We start from the raw sequence: 21,966 nt of genomic DNA, 5'->3' as shown, positions 1-21,966 counted from the left end.
ATGAGGACAGGAGGAAGATATGGACAGGTGAATCATGAGGACTGGTGCTAATTAAGGTCCCTGAGTGAGTGAGAAAGTTAAAGCACAAGTTAAAGCACAATTTTACTGTCAGCACTGTCATTTGTAAAGGTTTGTCTTTAATTGAAAACAATTCATGTGAGATTTGGGTCACATTGTTCTTTTTACATGACACAAGAAAAAACCCTAACCTTGTTAAAAAAAAACTACTAACTTTTACGCTGAGTAAATTAAGCTAACTTTTTTTTTTACTTTGTACATTTTTAAACTAGAAAATTTAAAGTAGAAAATGTCAGTACCGTTTCCACCTCCGCAAAACAATAGCGTGTATTTGAAAGAGAGAGAGAGAGAGAGAGAGAGGGAGAGAGAGAGAGAGAGAGCGTTGCCTAGGTGACCACAACAAACAATGCCGTCAAAACCTCGGGTGACACTTTGTTACGGACCTTATGAATCCAGCGGAATCGTGCAGCACAGGACCTTCAGGCTGCAGGGTCTGCAGGGTAAACACCACCATTTTTGTTGTTGTTGTCTCCTTGTCGTCAGGCGAGGTCAAACAAACACGTGACCTCTCCAACTTGTCTGCAGCCGCTCTGACAGCGCGCGGACACCAGTGTGTCCTCGAGGAGACGGACGAGTGGAACATGGTGGAGCTACAGGTGAACGGGGAGCTGGTGTTCACGTGTCACATCCAGCAGCTGGAGTTTGGTGAGTTTCACACCTGAGGAGCACGTGATCCTCAGGTGTGTGTGTGTTAATTAAAGTCCCAGTATGTAAAATTTAGGAGATTTATATGCAAATATCCATTAGTAAATTATAACATTCCAATCACCCCAAGGCCTTTACACACACCAGTCACATTTATTATTACCTATCCAGTCAATGTGAAGCTGCAACTAATTATTATTTTCCTGATTAATCGAGCACTTGTTTGGTCCCTAAAATGTTGAAAAATGTCGACGACGATGATCTCGAAATGTCTTGTTTTGTCCACAAGCCAAAAATGATTCACTTTAATCATTTCTTTGTGATATGGAGCAAAGAAACCAGAAAATATTCAAATTTAAGAAGCTGAAAAATTAGAAAGCTTGTTTTAATTATTGGGGAAAAAACATCCAGACCAAATGAATCGATTATCAAAGTAGTTGACGATTCATTTAGTAATCGGCGAATAATCGATAAATCTAATATTTGTTGCAGCCCTAGTGAACGGTCACAAAAATAATTGTGTTTGAACAAAAGCCTTCGGAGAAATGATTATTATTTGTCAGTAAACATGTTTTGGAGGAGTTACTGCAAATGTCTGCTCTGCGTCAATGGAATATAATGTCGATTTTGTGTTCCCATTTTGAGAAAATCAGACGAATTATTAAACCACCATAGCACACCAGTGTGACTGTCAGCTGGTTTACCTCTGAATGTCTGGTTTCAAAAATGTGGTGCTGGTCAAATCGGGAATTGTGAATTCTCAACAGGGGTTCGTTTTACATCTGGAAGAGTGACGATTGCAGTCTCCTGTACATTCTAACATGATTTTTACAAACTTGCCACTGCTGTAAACTAATATAATCAGCTGTCCTCAGAGACTCTACTCTTAGTTGGGGGGCTGCAGGTAATTGGCTGCCTTTTTCTTTCTTTTTTTTTTCAACCCTGTTGCTATGACGTCCTGTTGTGCTTTTTAACCCCAAAGGTGGAGATGGAACACTAGATCCTGTTTGCAGAGAAGCTGTCGCTGCTGTGGAGAATTCTTGCTGAAGGTGATCTCAAAGTAAAAATAAAAAAAGGATTAAGCACATACAATATACAGCATCTTTTTTTCCCCAACAGGCTATAGTTGCTTTAATTAAAAAAAAACACTGCGTTTAACTACATGAATGAACTGTATTGCTCAATATTACGTTGAAAATGCCTTAGATTGTAGTGAACTTTAATGCACTCAAAGGTATAAACCAAAAAGGTCATAATCATCTGAAATGATGTACAGTGATTTAATTCTTTAGCTGTAAGTGGAAAGAGAGGCAGGAAACAGGAAGCATCATTTCTGAGCAGAGCAGTAACTAATATCGGTTCTGTTTAATACCTGAGGATTTAAAAGTGACAACTGAGCATCAGCGTTGCTCTCAGAAGCATCCGAGGCGCTCGCTGTGTCTCGCGTGTGTCCCTCAGCCTCCGAAGAGGAAGCCCAGCCTTATGTCCTACGTAGAAAACATGGCTGCAAGTCTCTGTGCCAGCTGGCTCATGTCTCCCGGTGAAGTGAGGTGTGACAGTAAATACGTACTTCTTCACTTACAGCTAAAGGCAAAAAAAAAAAAAAACAGGCACTAAACCTACTGATGCCTCTACTTTCAGAACAGCCGTCGTACCTGTGAAAGGTTTGTGTGCATCAAGTCGCTTCTGCAATTCATGTACAAACAAATATAGACTTGCACTAGTACTAAAATACTATTCTGCATAGCAACAGTGGAGGTATCTACAGCAGGGGTGTCCAAGAAGGGCCAGATTTGATGATGTGAAAATTCTCGGGGGCCAATGTTTTTTTAAACATACAAATGCACGGTTTTATAATCATTTTATTTTCTTCGTCACAATTATCATTTTTAATCGTAACAGGAGATTAATGCATGAATCTTTCCTACCCGGGACTCTGGTTTCAAAGCAAATCTCCAGTTGGGGGCTAATGAGGATGATACATGGACTGGGGATGAATTTCTGTCGCACTCCATCCCTGGCCATAAACAATAACAATAATAATAATAATAATAATAATAATAATAATAATAATAATAATAATAATAATAATAATAGTTTGACTTTGGACATACCTGATCTACAGCATTAAAGCTACTACAAAAAGTCATTGTCACAAATGTAATTGTTAGTGGTAAAGTGATGTTAAAGGGCACTGTTGCTACTTTAAACACTCTTTAACAATATTTTTTAAGGAACTTATTTTTGAAATGCGGATGTTAGGAGATTTAGCCCGTTTGTCTTTGGCCAACACTTAACAGCCTATTTAAACACTGTAGGGTGCAAAAACCCTTCTACCTACGCTGATTATTGTGGATTGATTAAAGTGCAGATTCTTCCAATACATGACGTCCCAAAAATGCTTTAGTTCTTGTAGAAGTTTTGGGATATGGCATTTTTGTATTGGTACATTGACCATAGTAAAAATAACTTAATATATATCATACTTGCCAACTTATCTCATATAAGGTTATCAGGTGTTTAAACGCCATTGCTCACTGATTATCACAATTCTACGTGAGGCTTAAACCACTAAATAATGACAGTTTGGTGGTTGGAGATGAAACCGCACCTCATGTCTACTTCTCACTGCTTGTCCTTGCCCGTGAAGGCGCTCAGGTTGAAAGCAGTGTCCATGAACCTCTTCAGCTCATTGAGGTGAGTCGACTTGTTACCGGTCGCGGGCGCAGCTGCGGGGTCGCGTCCCACATACCTGCAAAGAAACACTGACGGTTTGTCTCCAGCAACAATGGTTCACGTCCGTGATGGACACATCAAACGAGACCCTTACCACACGGGCTTCTTGTTGGCCACCACTGTGAGGAAACGTGGACGGACATAATCGTAGTAACCCATGTTTTTGTGCTCCTCCTGACACCAGACCAGCTCAGCGTTGGCGTATTTCTCAGCCTCCGCTCTGACCAGGTCAAAAGGGAAAGGAGAAATCTGTGGGGGGAAGAATAAGGGTAGGGAGAAAAGACATCCCTTAGAGGGACACTGCAGTGTCTTCCATTCATTTGGACATAGAGTGAGAGACTATATATGAAAATGGACGTAATCTTCCAGTTTCAGTTTCTCATTGTGAAACCTCGAGATTCACGTCATGTCAGTTTTTTTAAACCTTATGTTCACAGATGTCACCTGCAGAACGGTACCACCTGTCAATCACACTCGTGTCCATTCATCTATGCTGTGCATTATGGTCTATTTTCTCTGAAAGGGAACATCATTTTAAAAATTGACATGACGGAGAAGAGCTGAGACGAGGGATTCAGGCGATCAATTCCACACGAAAATATTCATATTCACTCTATCAAGTGAGAAGTTAAAGCTTATTTTCCCATAGATTTCCATTCAAATGGAGCTCTCTTAACTCAGCTTCTCCCATCCTACTTTATGAGCTTCACTTTTCAAATCGCAAGACCATTTTTAGAGATGCTCAGTCAGAGCAGGGGGAGATTTAACACCTGTTCAAGTCTGGTGATGGCGATGTCGTTCTCCATGTTCTGCCGTTTCCTCTCTTTAGCCAGCTCATAGTAGATTTTACCAGTGCAGAAGATCACCCTCTTCACCTGACCTGGGCTTTGACTTGCAGGACCCTCATCGGGAATTAGCCTCTTGAATTTAGTCCCTGCAGACATTGAATATGAACATTTACGACAAATGATGTCACATTAAACCAAGAAATAAGAAGAAGAACTCCACCTTTGGCGAGATGGTCAAAACTAGATCTTGCATCTGGATGCCTCAGCAGGGATTTCGGAGTAAAAATAATCAGCTGTAGGGGAAAAAAGGAAAGAGTTCCCGTCACTGACAAACAACAGATTGATTCTGTCATCCGTGTACTTATCGTGCGCACTGACAAAACTCCAGAGATAAAAGTTTGTATCCCCTTTCACGCTAATTTGTTGCCAACATATACCATGCAACATCAGCATTGGGAAAACAAAACATTTCTTGAACAATCAAATAATAAAAAAAAAAGAACTTTGTGCTCAGCCAACCAGGTCCAGAATTTCAGGGAATTTCATAAAAAAAAAACCCCAAACAAACAAACAATATTATCCCCTATTGGCCCTCTCACTAATTTGCTCAGGAAGTACTTTTCTCATGCTTCGTGGAGCGTTGCATTTAAGAGCGACGGGGGATCAGTTAAGACATTCACAGTGGCTGAAAACTGACAGTGGGAAAAAAAAGAGCTGTGCACATACGAAAAAAAGAAAAATGCTCCATTTCCCAGAACTTTTACAGTTGATTGGAGATTACTTTATACATTCAGATTCATGAAGAACACAGAACCACATTTGTGCAGGATATGATCAAATTGAATCATGTATTCGCAAACGCCTGACCAGTATAACAGGACTTAAAAATGATTTTCTGCAGCTATAACAGATTCCTCAAGATTTTGGGGTGTTTCTATGGGAATTTGTGTCTGAGATTTATGAGGTCAGGCACTGGTGTTGGATGAAGAGGATGAGAAGGCCTCTGCTCCACTTCATCCTCCCCCAGGGGACGAACTGGACCTTCCACAAATTGTTGCCACAAATTTGGAAGCATAGCATTGTCCAAAATAAAGCACTAAGATTGTCCTTCACTGGAAATAAGGGGCCTTGAGCCCAAAGCCTGAAAACAGCCGTAGTAACAGGTGTGGCTAAATATATCCATATATCCATGTAGTGTATCATTACATGACAAACAGTGAAGCAAAACACAGACTAAATATAAAATATTTTGAAGATGAAACACGATGCAACACTTCACCGGTTTTCTGAATGGCAGCAGAATCTGTCGCCTGAGCACATGACAGTAGTTGGCAGGCGTGGAACAGTTGACCACAATCCAGTTGCAGTCGTACAGCTGCTGGACTTCAAAGTCTCCTGTTAACTCCTTAGTAAAAAAAAAAAAAAGAAAAAGTAAGAAAGAATAATAATAATCATTACAAAGAAATAAAGTGTTCCCATGTGAAAACATTAATCTACATAAATGTACACAATATCCTTGTTGGTGTTGGTTACAGCAAGGATTTTTACCCCCTCACAGTTGAGTGCATCAGTGCACTGCATCTCCCTCTCTCTCTCTCACACACACACACACACACACACACACACACACACACACACACACAGGACAGAGAATAATTAGTATGCTCCCAGTAATAGATTGATCAATATCCCATTTGAAGATGAATCTGGTGAGCTTCTGCTGATGTAGCCTGCTGTGGTTACTTCCTCCACAGAACGTGACCACAGAGGGAGTTGACCCTCGGCGTACTGCTGAATATCAACACTGCGGGGGTCATAATGAAGAGACTAAACCACCGTCATCGCTTAAGTGGTCACGACACAAGCGCAGGCAATAAAAAAAAAAAGAAAAAGAAAAAAAGGAAGCTGCTGGATGTTAACTGCACCACACTGTCATCGTTTCCTTGACATTTATCATTACGTAATTGCCAGAGTGTAAATGGTGCATGTGAACACACAGGGAAGTGATCGGGGTCGTCTTTGCTCATCTGCAGAAAGCGCTCAGGTCGAGCAGACGAATGTTCTGGACCCTGAGGACAGAAGATGAGAAGACTCTTAAAAAACATAATAAACATTTCCTTAACAAAACTCAACTAAAGCCTCTTTTTTTGTTTCATTCTCACCATTCCCTCCATCCCATGTGGCAGCAGGAGGACAATACCATTGTTGCGGACCCACTTCGCCTGACCCGAGCTGATAAACTGGTCAATGATACACTGTGCTGTGTTGTTAAAGTCACCGAACTGGGCCTCCCATAGGATCAGAGCGTTTGGACTGGCCATGGCAAAACCAAGCTCAAAACCTTAAAAAAAATCACAATAGTCATCAAACAAGGCTAAAAAAACAACAACTGTGTAGTCGGAGCAACTTCAGTCTTACCTAACACTCCGTACTCTGATAAGGAGCTGTTACAGACAGTGTAAGGAGCCTGATTGGTCCACAGGTGGTTCATGGGAACACAGGTACGTTTGTCGACCTCCTGGTCGTGCAGAACATGATGACGGTGACTGCGGTACATGAGAGAGGCACAGGCGAATACATAACCAAACCTTTACGCGGTGACTTAGACAGGGTGCAGGATTTCAGAGTGTTGAAAGTGCTGAAAAAGAAACGCCAATGACATTCGGGGAATTTACAAAGTTAACCTAGAGGAAACAGAGATGTGTTTAAAAGTGATGTTTAAAGATGTCATTAACTGCAACATGACATATGGTTAACATGGTTAAGTCCTTTTAAAGATTCTTTTTTTTCAGGATTTCCATCAACCATGTGCAGCAAAGTCCTCCAACTGAAACTGAATAACTATGGGTCATTTTGGTCAAAGCCCTGAATACGAATCATAAGTATGTTTTTACATGTTTTTAGAGAGGTTAGGGTTGGAGCTGTGTAACATGGGAGTCAAACCTATGTTGATCACACCAAAGTACAAAGATTTAACCACTGAGCGAACTGCCGGTGGAAACCTCATCGAAGCGACTTGATGACGACACACCCAAGGCACCAGATTGCTGTTATTTATACATAAATACGTACCCATCCATTCATTTTCTACCACTTTATCCTCCACATGAGGGTCGCAGGGGGACCTAGAGCTGACGTAGAGATCGCCAGTCCATCAGAGGGCCACATATAGAGACAAACAACCATCCACTCTCACACTCACAGTCTAATTTACCCAATTTTCTTTTTGGGACTGTGGGAGGAACCCGGAGAACTCGGAGAAAACCCACGCACACACAGGGAGAACATGCAAACTCCATGTAGAAAGGCCCTTGTTCCGGTCGCAAACCTGAGTGCTAACCACGACACCGACTGCGTGGCCCTAAATACGTAATTCCAGCACACGTTACATTTCATTAGAGGACAGTCTTGAAAAGGTTTAGAGAGGATACGTTTGGGTAGTTTTGCAGTTTTTGAGAAAAACCCAGAATGGTTGTCTCCCCTGTGATAAAGTGATAACGTGTGGATTTACTGTATATAACACGTGTGGTGTGTTTTAATCCATAGGAGGTCAGATTACCTCGGAAAAATTATAATAATAATGATAACACCCAGCAAAACAAAAGGGCCTTTGCACCACTGGTTTTATTATTATTATTATTATTATTATTATTATTATTATTATTATTAATAATAATAATAATAATAATAAATAATTATTTACTGAAATTGCAGTAAATAATGATTCCATCACTAGAAAAAGTGTGACACCTGCAGTGCAATCTGACAACAAATGATTTTCAGGGTGTCTTAAAAGCTTCTAATGAAACACACACACACATCACATGAAAAGGAACCTCCTCTGTACAGATCATCAGGGTGCATGAGTCCAAACAAGAGCTGATGGGATGATGGGAGCAAAGAACAAAGCATTAACAGGCTCTGCCAGTTTGTTCACTCACAGAGTAGAAATCAACCTTTAAAACCAGCTCGATCAGACAGTCACTTAAACCCCTTTAACATCACTCTCACAACATCTACTCACACACACACACACACACAGGGCTCCACAGCTATTCTTCTTAGGACACTGCACTGTCACAGTCTTCCATTCATTTGGACAACTTAAATATTGCATTATCCCCAAAATCATATAGAACCAATGAATACTTAATCTAAGATTGAAACTTAACCAGTTCCTCAGAAATGAGGTTTGGCCTCATTAGGACCAGATTTTGGTCTCCATGAGGACAACTGGTCCTCACAAGGTCAGTGTTTAAGGTCCTAAAGAGGAAACAAATACACACACAGACAAAGAGAATCAGAGGCAGAGAGGGAGATAGAGGTTATGTAATTGTCAGGCGGAAGAACTGTAGGAAATAAGCTAAATCTATTGATTAGTATCTTGAGAGTGATACATTGCCTCCTAGAAGAGTAGGTGATCATGATTTGAGTCCATAATTATGGACTAATGAGGGCACACAATGCACTGTACATAATGTTTGCATTTGCAGGATTTACATTTTCCTCTTTGGGAAACCCTTTGATGCTCAGGATGAGGTCTTTCTCTGGGATTACCTCATAAACTAGGTACCCATATTTTTCATGTATACACACACACACACACACAAACCTACTGAGTTCCTCTGCCCAGGGGCCCCATTAGTCAGGGAAAGGGGGGGCGCACACGCAACCCACCCAAACACGACAACTGAATCCATTAGTCCACGTTGTAACGTACATCATAGAAATGCAAGCAGGTCCACTCTAGTGTGACATGCCAATATGCTCAGCTCCTGAGATGCGAAACAGTGTGGTGGGGGATGAAAGAACTGCGCGTGAAAGAAAGAATCAAGTAAAGTGGGATAAAAGGGCTAAAGTAGAGCTGAAGTATGATGACAACAAAACAATGATAACACACCTGGGGGGGGGGGGGAAACGGGTGGAACAGAGGTGCAGGGGACATGTAGTGCTTTTCACAGGTCAGGGAAATTGCCCTATTGAAGGGTGGAAGTAAAATGGGAGAGTTCCACGTCAGCGGTGAATGTGAGGCGAAAGAAAAAGCGCCGCAGCCTCTGGTTAGTTAGTGTGATGTATGTCGCTGTGATGTGGGGGTAGGGGTGTCAGTAAAGATGAGCTGGTGGAGAAATGATCAGGGACAGATGAGACAGGCTCAGTGAAAGGGGGAACTGGCTTTGCTCATGTGTCACTTGTTCCCTCCATACCATGACAACACCATGTGGGCTTCACAGATCTCAGGAGACTGTGCCGACGTCTTCTGCCTGACAGATTCACTGTGCCGCGCACCCTCCAATTTCTTAATTCACTATTCTCACGAGAGTGTTTTTTTTTTGTTTTTTTTACCCTTTAACTCTGGTCAGGTCTGTTAAGCTTGATATACACAACACATGTGTCACTTTGATCCAACACAGAACATTTGGATCATTTTCACACTGGCTGACACAGTATTTACCATTCTACACCTAGTGGCCACTTTATTAGGTACACTAGCAAAAGCTAATGCAGTCCAACACAACTGCTATGTCATTATGTCTATTTTTTACCTAAATGTGATAAATGCTTTAGTGCAACATAACCATCGTTATTAACACAAAAAACAAACAAAAACAGGAAAAAAACATTGAATTAAAGTGATAGTTAAGGGGTTATTTTGTGGGAAGGAAAAACAGATTAAAAGCACTTCACTAAAAAGCTCACCTAATAAAATCTACGTCTGCTCAAGTTCAAGTTCGATATTTTAAGGAAATGTTCAAATATGTTATCTTGTAGTTAGACAGCCTTGTATGACTGGAAACTGGGGTTTGTAAAGCGCTCGTGCACCAAACTCCATAGAGAAAATATGTGTTTTAGCTCCCGAGGACACAGGAGCTGCTTCGTTTGGTAAATTAGTGTCACTTAAGTGAATGCAAACAAAGGATTTCAAACAAAATGACATTTGAACTGACTGATGGAGGCAGCAGTGAACCAACAACTCCTGTATGCTGTGATGTAAAATCACTGATTTAGTGATTTTACACTCACAGTGCACCTCATACAGCCACACTGAATTATCCCTTTAACATCCCTCTTAAAGTGTTAATAAAAGACATTCTCAGCTTTTATTTTAAGATGACCTGGTTGGCACTTGATAGGCCCGAGTCTCTTCCATGTGAAATCACATAGTTCTATGTGTAGTTCTGTGTTTGAAAAGAAATTCACTAGAAAGCAAAAAAGCAAACTAGATTAACAAATTTCAAAATGTGAGATTAATTAATTATTAATCTATTGACAGCCCTATTTATCGCCTGCCTCATTATAAATAAAGACAACGCTAATTTGGTGTCAATGTGTGAGCTCATTCAGAAGAGGAGAAACTATGACTCAACAAGGACTCGCAAGCTATAAAAATCTAAATGGGAAAAATCAATTTACTTAAAACACTCTTCATTTAACCGGCACCCTTGAGGATCGTTCAGTACAGCAGAGCGGTTCAATCTGGCTGTGGCTGTAGAAGCTCCTCATAAGTGCAGATGAGGATGTTAATTCAAACAGGCACAGAGGTTTTAAAAACCTCACCTGAAGGTGCCCCGCTCTACGTCCTGCCCACTGAGTCGTACGTGGATGCCGTCTTTGAGCAGAGAACCAAAGGCCATGTACTCTCCGAGAGCCCAGTCCAGCTGACGACTCTTCACCAGGTCTTCTCGACCCCGCAGGATACGAGACACACCTGCACAGACGGACGGAGAGGCAGTGCAGTTTGGATCAGTTCGACTGCCATCAAGATGGTAAGGGTACCAACATAACCAGCCCTTACTGTCCCATGCTTTATCACCCTTCTGTTGGGAAACCTAACACACCATGACTGATTAACTTCATAGATGTTTTATTTTGGACAAACCAACTAGACTCACCAGGATGGATCCTAAAATCTTGAAGAGGAACTGAGCTGGCAGTTTGGCCAATGTGCTGCAGAACTTCCTCCTCCAGGCCCGTGGAGACGTAGCTCATGCTCTTCGGCTCTCCCTGTGCTGTGAAAAAATCTGAAGACAGAGAGAGAAGAAGAGAGAGAGAGAGAGAGAGAGAGGGACAGCTTCACAGGAAGAACTAGCAGAAAGAGAAGAAAATATCCAAAAAATAAAAAGACACGTAACCTGGCCAAGGGGAGTCGAGCCAGTGTCGAATGTGCAAGATCTTTTCATCCTTGGAGCTGGTATATGCCTCTTCACATATCTTGTCATATTTGGCAACTTCTTCCTGCAAAAACATATTTGTATTGTGTAATTTCACAATAGCACACATTTCACAAATGTTTAATCCTGCTTTTGGACCACAGCTGACAAAACCCAAACTGTGTGCAGCTGAGAGCGGAACAAAGACAGAGTGACTGGGAGAAAAACACAGCAGGGGGAGAAATGTCTCCACCAGCTGTAATGGTTCTGCCTTGCTACATAACAAATGAAGCTTTTGCACCAATTTCCAAACAGCAAAGCACAATACAGAAAACAATGTCCATCAACAGGAACACCACAGAGGCACAGCACTATTTCTCTAACATGTGGTATAAAAAAAAAAAAAATAAAAATAAAGGTTCAGAATGGATATTTATGTTTTGGATAAAGAAATGGAGCGCTACCGTTTAATGGTGCCAGAAACTCTACTTTATACTTCAGCTTCATTGAGCAATAGATACTCTATTGAATTGTGAGGATGGAAGGTTAGTCAGTAAACTTACAGCGATACAGTAGCGACGGCACAACATATTTTACTTGAAAGCCTTGTGATTTAATACACTATAGTCCAACAGACTGTGCTACCGGTCGGTAGTAGCAGCTACCAATATACAGTATATTTAACAACAGTGTGCAAGTCAGAGTTACAGCCAGTTTGCCATAAATTCACTTTTATGTATTATATTCATCATATAGCTGCAATACACACTAACAAAAAGTGTTTTAAGGATTTGTGAACAGAAAAATGTTAATTTAAGTGTAATTTAAGTACTGTATCACCAGGATAAATGATTGGTATAATGTTGATTAGGTGGGAAGTGTCGACCACATGTGTGGTTGTTTTGACACCAAGAGAGAGGCAGAAATACGACTGGTTTGTTTGTTGCAGGCACAAAAAAAGAGAGAGAGAGTCCAGTTACTGTGTCTGAATGAGAAATCCACCAGAAAAACAACAACAGCAGCATTAAATCACAAACCTCAAATTCCTGCAGTGTCACCACTCTGTCGGCGATGAGCTTGTCGGAATACTTTTTCAGCACATGCACCTGCCGATTGATCTGTTTGTACATCAGCGGCTGCGTGAACATGGGCTCGTCCATCTCGTTATGGCCAAAACGTCTGTAACAAACCTGTCAAAATACACACACACACATATGTTTTAGTGGGGACCAAAGCAGGTGTACATCGCTGTTTGTCAGTCTTTGTAGTGAATATGAATGTAAACGCTTGTTTTACAAACAAGTAGAGAAGCAACATTGTCACCATTTTGGTCGCAAAGTACATAAACACAGTCCTCTCTCTCTCTCTCAGAGAGAATACCAAATACAATGAGAGGAAGAGTTTGTAAATGGTCTGTATTTATTATACAATGCTTTTCTAGTCTTGATGACCACTCAAAGGCTGCTTTACACCCAAATCATCCTCTGCGGGACCAGTTTATGTCGTTGCCATCAGGGCGCAGGTACAATCTGCCCCAGTGAAGAACAAACCGGTTTAAATCGTCATTTATTCCTGGAGTCTTCAGTCACATGCTATTGGCACAGCAGTCAGGAGCAACACAGGGTGAAGTGTGTTACCCAAGGACACAATGGAATATAGACTAGCGGAGCCAGGAGTTGAACCCAAAACCTTACCGTCACTTTTAGAACTTTAGAACTTGACGGTGACTTACCAGGTCAATGACGACGTCCTTGTTGAAGGTGGTCCTCCACTCTGCAGCAACACGGCACACGTACATGACGGCCTCGGGGTCATCGGCGTTCACGTGGAAGATGGGCGCGTTGACCACCCGAGCCACATCGGTGGGGTAGTGAGAGGAGCGCGCCACCCGGGGATCCGTGGTAAAGCCAATCTGGGAGGCAACAATCAGACAATAAATGTAAATTCTGTTCCAATGTGAACTTTAACAACAATTCCTAAATATTAAGATTTGTCGGTTTTAAATGCTGTTTAGATTACCAAATCTAGGACATATACACACATTTTCATATTCTGCACAGATGATCATATTTTATACTGTCTCTATTCTTACTTTTATATATTTGAGCTCAAATTTCAATTACATTGTCTCATTTTGCTAATTATATTTTACAGTACCTGGTTTATTTTTCTTAAATAAATCTGCTTTAATCTTTATTTACCTTTGATACTGTGTTTGTTCTACATCAAAAACACTTAAATCGTTTATTATAATTCAACAGAACTAAAGCAAATAAAGTAGTAAAATAGCTACTATAAGTGTTAGTACTAGTAGGAGAATGAGTACAAGTGCTGTAATAATCAGTGTTGATACTAGTACATGAGTTGAAAGTCTGCATTGGAGCGTGGAGTTAATGACATGTATTCTGATAAATGCAGCAGGTTACGTGTTACAGTGATATTACTCTTTCAAATACCTGGTTATTGACCACCACATGGATTGTACCATGTGTTGTGTAGGAGGGGAGCTCACTTAAATGAAAGGTCTCATACACAACTCCTTGTCCAGCAAAAGCAGCATCTCCATGCATCAAGATGGACATGACCTGGGGGAAAAAAAAACAATATCATATCAGAGACGAACTAATTTATGAGACGAAGCACCTTGCACTTGTGACACCAAACTGTCGTAGTTACCCTCTTTCCCCGAGTGTCTCCTCTGTAGAATTGCTCAGCTTTGGCTTTTCCCTGAACAACTGGGTCCACCGCCTCCAGGTGGGAGGGGTTTGCCATGAGCGACAGCGTGATGTGCTTGTCCGTCCCACGGTTAATCCTCTCATGGTACATCCCAAGGTGGTATTTGACATCGCCCGAACCCTACACACACAGATGCAGTTACTGAGTTTCAATATGTCTTTTAATGAGTGAAACTATTTTCATGTGTTAACTTGCCGGACAGATGTGTGTTTCCCATTTATCTATTTTTGTGGACGGTCATGTTGGCATTACATCTTCCCTTTCTGTTGTTGTGCTGTTGCTTCCTTATTTATATGTATATACATTTTAAGACTTTTTTGCAACATGTTCACTTATCTTGGCCATGGTTCTCAAACTGTGGTACGTGTACCACCAGTGGAAGCTTGCGTACCACTGGTGGTACATGGAGGAAAATCAGAAATACTGTATATACCAGGGTGTGTGATCTCAAATAACAAAAATATTTTTTAGAAATAAAATAATAATAATAATTAGAGTCACCTTATCTCTCGCTCCATCCTAATCTAATTTCAGAATCTATTTTCCATGACAGTGCTTAACTGTTAAAATGGAGTGAGGTAAATACAAAGTGCTTTACAGGAAGTAGTAAAACAAACAAAATGGTTTAAAACCAAACAAAGTTAATAAGGAGCACATAACAAATAAGAATGATGTATGAAGTGAATTCTAAACAACACAACTCAGAGTGTGTGACATTATCGGTAACACGAGGAGATGAAGTCGTATCTCCTGACTGCTCTTCTCTTCTGGTTTTTCCTCACCTCATCAGCTGCCTCCAACTTTGGGTCGAACTGACAGAAAATCTGGTCGAGGTCTTTACGGATCACATTCGCAAGGACGTTCAGTCGACCTCTATGAACAAAATGACAAAATCAGCACAATCAGACATGTCTGCGCACACAGTCAGAACAGAACTGAGAGGTGGGAGAAGACGTAAAGCACGTTACCGATGAGGCATCCCCATGATCACGCTGTCGATTCCGGCAGCACTCGACGTGTCAATGATGGTTTTCAGAGCAGGGATTAGAACTTCACAGCCTTCCAGACCAAAACGCTTCTCTGATGACCACTTCCTGGCCAGGAAGTCCTCAAACCTGAACAGTAAAATCCAAATAAGTAAAACTTTATATAGAAAGTCTCCACAGCCAGATGAAGGCAGTAGCCAAAACACGTTGGTGTGATGACGTGAGGAAAATATTGAGAAAATAGATTGAGATGGAGCGAGAGATTTTCTTTTTTTTTGTATCATTTTCTACATACAGAACAGTATTTCCGATTTTCCTCAAAGTACCGCCAAAGGAAGCTCGTGTACCACTGGTGGTACACATACCACAGTTTGAGAACCACGTTTTTAAGCATTAAAATTAAGCCCTTTTAACTCAGAGCACCTATGGTTTGGGGGACACCGGCAGCGCTACTGCCAAATCCCTCTTCAACTAAGAAATAAATAGATTTCATACATTTTTAATATGAATATTTTGGAGCAACGTTATATACACACACACTCATCTGTGTGAACAGGAAATCAGTGCATATTAATTCATGATACGACATAAGAACAAACAAGTAATTCATATCTCAAAGGGGAAGAATCTGCACGCCGGCAATATATTGCAGATCACCTACAGTAACTTCCAACACCATTTATCAAAGAGGAAAATTAGCTCGCGTGAAGAATGGGGGTGTTTATCTTTCCAAATATACAGGCGTGCAAACATTTTGTTGTTGTTAATGCTGCGCGAGTCCCTGATGCGAGCAATAACTAAAAGTGAAGTATGGAGCTGTCAGCCGCGTAAGTGTACGATGGAAAATGTTTAGTCACTGCTGACCGTGTGGATCTGACCAGGCGGGCGAGAAGATTTCTCTTCTCGACGTTGGTGAACTGCATGATCCCCGGTGTCTCGAATCTCTGGCGGATCCACTGACGCTGGTCCACGTTGTTAATGAACATGAACTCCACTCCTATGTGACGGCAGTACGACGACTGGGAAGAAAAGAAGATAGTTTAAAAAAAAGACACACATGACACAGAGTTATGGGTTTCCTTCATCATCAACACATAAACAAAATACCTCAAGTCTGCGAATGATTTCTCTCAGGGGAAGAGTGGTGTTGTCTCCTCCGATGAAGGTGGTCGGCGGCAGCTGGAAGGTCCTATCCATGTCAGACTCATCGAAACCATAAAAACCTACAATAATCAACAAGATTAGGCAGGCCTAACACATATTATAAAACTCATAAAGCTGTATATGACATGAGTAGTAGCTCACTCTGGAAACAGGAAGCTTGTTAAAAACTGTTTTAATGCAAATCATCAAGGTTTTAGAAAGTCCAGAGATTCAACCCAAACATCATTTTCAGCACGATAACATTCATCTGCCGTCATCTGAGTTTAATTTAGGACCTGGAAATATGACACATTTATAATGTTATCTTTTTTCAGGTGATAAGAGCAGAAACCAGAGTAGAGTATGATGGAATACTTTGTGTTTTCACTCCGACTACAAACTGTCTCGCTTCACTAGCACAATGTTGCTGTTGCCTGGATCAATGTCACTGGGCGCCGTGTGGAGCACAAGCATAAATACCAAAGATTGTTGGTTCCTGCTTCACAAAAGAGAGTGTTTACTAGTTTGCTGTTTCATGTCACTGTAAAAATGTATATTTTTGGGGTTCTGGGCTGAGGGTTGGTCAAAGAAAAGCGATCTGAAGGTGTCACGTCGGGCTGTGGGAAATTGTGATGGATACGTCCACATTAGAATAATGATTAATTGATCGATCAGAAGTATGATAAAAAAGAAAGACAAATTGAAAATGAAAATGTATAATTAGCAGCAGCTCTAACTGGGACTATTGATTGATATGACGGCAAAAAAAAGTGAAAACAAAGCTTGGCTAGAAGAGTGAGGCAGCAGGAGCTGTGACGGATCTGCAGCCCCACATACTGTACCGTATGTAGCAGGTTTCTGTTCTGATAAAAAGCCCACCTGAGAGGGCTGCTTAACCTCAAGATCACAGGCAACATAAGAGGAGACAGGTGCAAATCATATTAGGAACTCAGGAAAGATAAAAGGGCCAAGAATAGACTTGTGTGCAATCAGCTGACTGAATAAGGGGCAACGGAGGCTGCCATTAGCTTTCATTATGGAGCCACAGCACTGATGACAATACATAATGCAACGCTATGTCCTGACATGCGCCGATCACCGATAACATCCGAAATCCCCGTCTCTTTCTCCGCCTGCCCGCGTCTCTTCCTCACTCGCAAGATTACCATCGCTCTCTGTGGTCAATCGCATCTTTTTTTTTCCAGTAAATGAAATGAATAATGTCAAGAGCCTGAGATTAAAAGACAAGAACACTGGGTTAAACAACCCATACATGTGATGAGGTCTTTTTTATACTTAAACACTACTTACACTCCTGGGCCTGAGATGTGTGTGTGGATAATGTAGGCTACGAATAAATTCAAATAAAATATTCATAATTAGAAGGATGAGGGAGGTTGTGAAGCCTGTAATAGAGAATAATATGCATTTAACTGAAGAACACAACATGTATGCTGAGTTAATTAGGAGAAATGCCTTCTGTAGTGGAAAACTCATCAGCATACTGTACATACTGTCTTCAGGCTGACTCCACAGTTCACAGTCAAACCAGAAAACACATAATTAGACTCATAGTGAGGTACAATGTTGTATTATGTATAGTAAATAATAAAATAACAATATTTTAATTTTGACATCATTTTAGAATTCATACAATCCGCTTAAAGGTCCAGTGTGTAACATTAAGGAGGGTTAATTGGCAGAAATGTAATATACTACCCATATTTATGTTTGCATGAATGTATAATCACTTTAAAATAAAACGTCTCAAAATTAGATGTCACTAAATGTGTTTCACGAGGCATCAGAAAAACAAGTTTCCTCAAATCTTTCTCTTTTTCCTTGCGCACCTAATTTATCGATGGTGGTGATCAGGTCAGAGGGTACGAAGGAGTCCAGGTCAGTGTCCAGGATTCCCAGAGGGTCTAAGTGGGCGGCGTAGTGACCGCGAACCTACTCAGAGAGATTAAAAATGGAAAAGAGACATGGAAAGAAACAGGTAAAACATTGACACACAGAATAGACAAAGAACACGGGTGGATTATACACTGGATTATAACATGTGGAGAATAAACTTAACACTTGGTTACAGGTCGACCTCTCAGAGAAAAGAACCCCTTACTGGGAAGCTTTTGTGTGAACGCAAGCACAAGCACACTCATTGCCACCAGGATCTCAACAGGCTGGGAATAAACGTGACGCCTTTGCCAAAAGAACGAATTTAATAAATCCCTCAGATAGTTTCTGGAATTAATTTGAGGGCTATGGGAAAATGTTACCACCTGTTTTGCTTAAGTAGTCTCTTTGATATTTCCAGGGTAAGTGGGTTAGACTTAATCTAGCAATTTGCATAACCTCGTGCAGCGACAAACAAATTGTGTATTCCTTTTAAAAAAAAACAAAAAAAAGGGCATGCGGTACAAACAGCTCCCGTTGCCAGTTGCAATCTGTTTTGGCAAGTTAATTTAGTTTGATGCATCTTTTTACACACAAGTACTGGAGATACAAATAGTCAGCCTGTTGTGCTTCAAGACAGACGATATCTTAATTCACGCACACACACACACGGATGCCTAGGAGATACGGAATCAATCTTTGAATTTGTAAATAACATAAACATGTTTGTGTCTCAGTATGTGTGTGTGTGTGTGTAGCTGACAGCTGATACCTGGTAAGCTCTAATGAGATTGTGCACAGCCAGGTGGTCCTCCACCACTTTCTGTGCCGTGCCAGGAGAGTGGGACAGGACTCGGCCGCGGAGCAGAGTGGAGGGGCGTCTCTCCTCCGCCTCACCAGGCGGGCTGGAGGCCTGGATGTTACGGAAAAAGGCGTCCCAAGACTAGAAGACGGGGAGACCAAGCAGGTAGGATTCATCGGTTTGGCTAATTAACGCATGTACATTTGCACGTAGTATGTGAGCACGTGTCTCATGGCTTAATAGGTTTGGCCAATTAATCAGAATTATTTTCACTTTTTTTTTTCTTAATAAGAGCTTTGACAAATTATTATTTAAAGCTGCAGTGTGCTACTTGGTTGTGTTTTGTTGTTGTTGATGTTACTCTGCTGCCTATGTAATACTATTTGAATGCTGCGTCCTTCATGTGAAAACAGGCTCTGTCGAGCAATACTAAACCTCTTATGATAATCAGGATTTATTTAGATTTTTATGGCTGTAGAATTGTCAAAAATCAATGAGTGAGTGCTTCTGCCCCTTTTTCCAAGATAACTTTCATTTTTGCCGGTTATTCACCTGTTTAGAAGCTGATGTCACAAACTTCTTTCCGTGGAAGTCCTGAGGGCTACCGTAATGACAAGTATACGGGTACAAATCTATATTTCTCTGCTTTCTCTGGTATCCATCTTCTACTGCTTTATCCACCACATGAGATTGCCAGTTCATAGTTTTTGAATTATCTAGATATCACAAACAGTGTAGGAGTTACACTAACGAGAAGTACGCGTGCCAAATCCTGTCTGCGACAACAGGATTGGTAACAGAAGGGTTAAGAGACCTGACCGAGGGAGCGTCTGTGTGTATACAGTGGCAGAGCAAGGCGGGTGGGGGCCAGAAGCGATGGTCTCATTTAACAGCTGAGCTGCCGTGTTTTTGGCGAGCAGAATTCGCTTCTGAAACCTTTCGCAGTGCCCTTTGAGAACCCCTGGTATGCTCAATTATTGACTTATCTATGGGAATAAATGGCAAACGGTGCACACAGTTACCTCGTGGACATTTTTATGATCATCCAGCCAGGCATAGTACATCTCCTCCACATAGCTGGAGCTACTGGCCAGCGCTGACGGAACAGGCGCAGAGCCAGACGAGGAGCAGCCTCTCCTGCTGGGGTCGGCCCAGCAGCGTCTGACAGGGACACCTCCACACCCTCGGAACCACTGGTTCCTCCCGGCACATCCACCCCTCAGCAAACTCGCCAACATTCGGAGCTGACTCATGGCTAGAGGGACACGCAGAGAGAGAAACAGTGAGCGGCGCTCTCACAAAAGCTTCTCTGCAGAGGAGGTTTTGTTTCAGTCAGTGTCTGTCTGTCTGTTTTTGAGCACCTTGGGTCACACTCGGCAAAAAACCCAGTAGGAATCTATATGATCACAGTAGTTTCCCCTTCATCAGCTCTACTTTCTGAACAGAAATGCTATAACATGAATTCATTTTCCACTTCTAGTCATGCCCACTTTCACCTCTCCAAAAACCAAAGTCATTAAGTATCTTTGGATCTTTGTTTCCTACAGACGCACTCGAACATTAAGCTACATCAAGCTTTTTCTCTATAATGAGTGCCTACGGAGAGGAAAAAGATTAACGCAGACAGCGTCCATAATATTGAGGTTTCTGTTTTGATTTTTGGAGAGGCGAATGAGGGCATGACTAGAGGTGTCCATGAAAAATGTGGTGATTAATGATCGCCGTTTTCGCTTTTTCACATCATGTTAAGCGTTTTAGAATGTCCCCCCGGTGCCCTAACGGACACAAACGTTGCCTTGCTAGTGGAAGAAAGTAATGCAGTGCCCTATAAGGTGCCAAAAAGGTTTTAGTGCCATTATGATGTTCCCTCCTGTCCCAAAGGGTGTCCTTAGATGGTGCTGTATAGGAAAAGCCAATCATGGTGATAAAAAGTGATGTCCTTGTATAGGTATATACAGGTGTGTGAGAATGAGGGAAATGACTGTATATACTAGTGGTGCTTGCCCCACCTGTGCACAGTAGATGCCTCTTTAATTTTCGCCCCTACGCTTCCAAATGTCTGTACACGCCACTGGTGATTGGGACACAGAGAGAGGAGTTTTAAACAATTGTAGGTCTTGCACGATAGAGGAGTTTGATTAATTCTCCTAAAAATATCAGTATTGTATGAATGAAATGACCTTTATTGGCACGTTCACTTTAAATTGAGTTTCCACAAAACCCTGCTGCGTGCGTTTGGTTTGAAACAACTGCAGGACCGCATGGTGTCGTCACGTCACGGCCTGTCTCCAGAGCCGCACGGAGCGCGTAACCGCGGACAGTCCGACCATGAAAGCGTGATGGAAAGCTGCCGCTTTAACTTCCTCACCGTTTCCAGCAGAATCATTCTGCTTCTCTGTCTGCTCCAGGCTGCAGAGATCACTGCACAAACGCGTGCGTACTTCATTCTGGCTCGGCTACAGCTTCACCACAGACACACTAATCCCCCCCCAAGCTCAAATAATCACCATTAATCTGCGCTCGTCTCTGTGCCACTGCAGAATCACGAGAACAGGACGGTGATTTTTTTTTTTTCTAAAAAGAAATATGCACCTATGCGTCATTTTTGTAGAAGTTGCATTTACCTTGAACACTGCACTGTTCATCAGCCGAGCGCTGTGAGGACAGTCACACTTTCAGTGAAGGTGACACAGATCCGAGAGCTGCAGCCACGTCGTCACAGACACGCCCCCCCACCACCACGCGTGTCAGGTGGTGCTGCCTCCACTGCGCAGCCAAACAGGACAATGATCCAGTTATTAATTTAAAGTTACAGATTTTTGTTTTACTTTTAACTACAAATAACATATATTGTCCTTTAATTGCAGTTTGTGGTGGTTTTCTCTGTGAAAGGTTCAGAGTTTAACATTTAAGGGGCAGAAAGTGAAGTCTTATCATTTCAAAATATAAATTAATTGGGTGTAGCTGCGTAAAAATAAGCATTACAAATGTGGAGGGTCTTACTTTGA

At 41.6% G+C, this 21,966-nt stretch overlaps 2 protein-coding genes across 2 annotated transcripts; one reads left to right on the top strand and one right to left on the bottom strand.

Annotated features, from left to right (window-relative positions):
- The first annotated feature begins 408 nt into the window (after nt 1-408).
- Nucleotides 409-1,793, top strand: c15h10orf53 (chromosome 15 C10orf53 homolog). Its single transcript, XM_058652169.1, has 3 exons — nt 409-518; nt 604-723; nt 1,706-1,793. The coding sequence occupies exons 1-3, from the start codon at nt 425-427 to the stop codon at nt 1,768-1,770; spliced, it is 279 nt and encodes a 92-aa protein (XP_058508152.1). The 5' UTR covers nt 409-424; the 3' UTR covers nt 1,771-1,793.
- Nucleotides 1,794-2,567: 774 nt separating this feature from the next.
- Nucleotides 2,568-21,679, bottom strand: ogdhl (oxoglutarate dehydrogenase L). The gene is made up of 23 exons (XM_058651460.1): nt 21,583-21,679; nt 19,981-20,213; nt 18,929-19,099; nt 18,111-18,213; nt 16,225-16,340; nt 15,982-16,136; nt 15,100-15,246; nt 14,914-15,004; nt 14,072-14,251; nt 13,852-13,980; nt 13,128-13,307; nt 12,433-12,585; nt 11,378-11,480; nt 11,138-11,266; nt 10,803-10,953; nt 6,666-6,793; nt 6,410-6,588; nt 6,245-6,316; nt 5,527-5,652; nt 4,468-4,540; nt 4,230-4,393; nt 3,554-3,708; nt 2,568-3,475 (listed from the first exon to the last, which is right to left on the bottom strand). The coding sequence occupies exons 2-23, from the start codon at nt 20,209-20,211 to the stop codon at nt 3,349-3,351; spliced, it is 3,063 nt and encodes a 1,020-aa protein (XP_058507443.1). The 5' UTR covers nt 20,212-20,213; nt 21,583-21,679; the 3' UTR covers nt 2,568-3,348.
- Nucleotides 21,680-21,966: the final 287 nt, after the last annotated feature.

The sequence above is a fragment of the Solea solea genome, chromosome 15 (assembly GCF_958295425.1).
Source record: "Solea solea chromosome 15, fSolSol10.1, whole genome shotgun sequence".
In the NCBI taxonomy this organism is placed as follows: domain Eukaryota; kingdom Metazoa; phylum Chordata; class Actinopteri; order Pleuronectiformes; family Soleidae; genus Solea; species Solea solea.
This window is presented reverse-complemented; position numbering and strand designations above follow the sequence as displayed.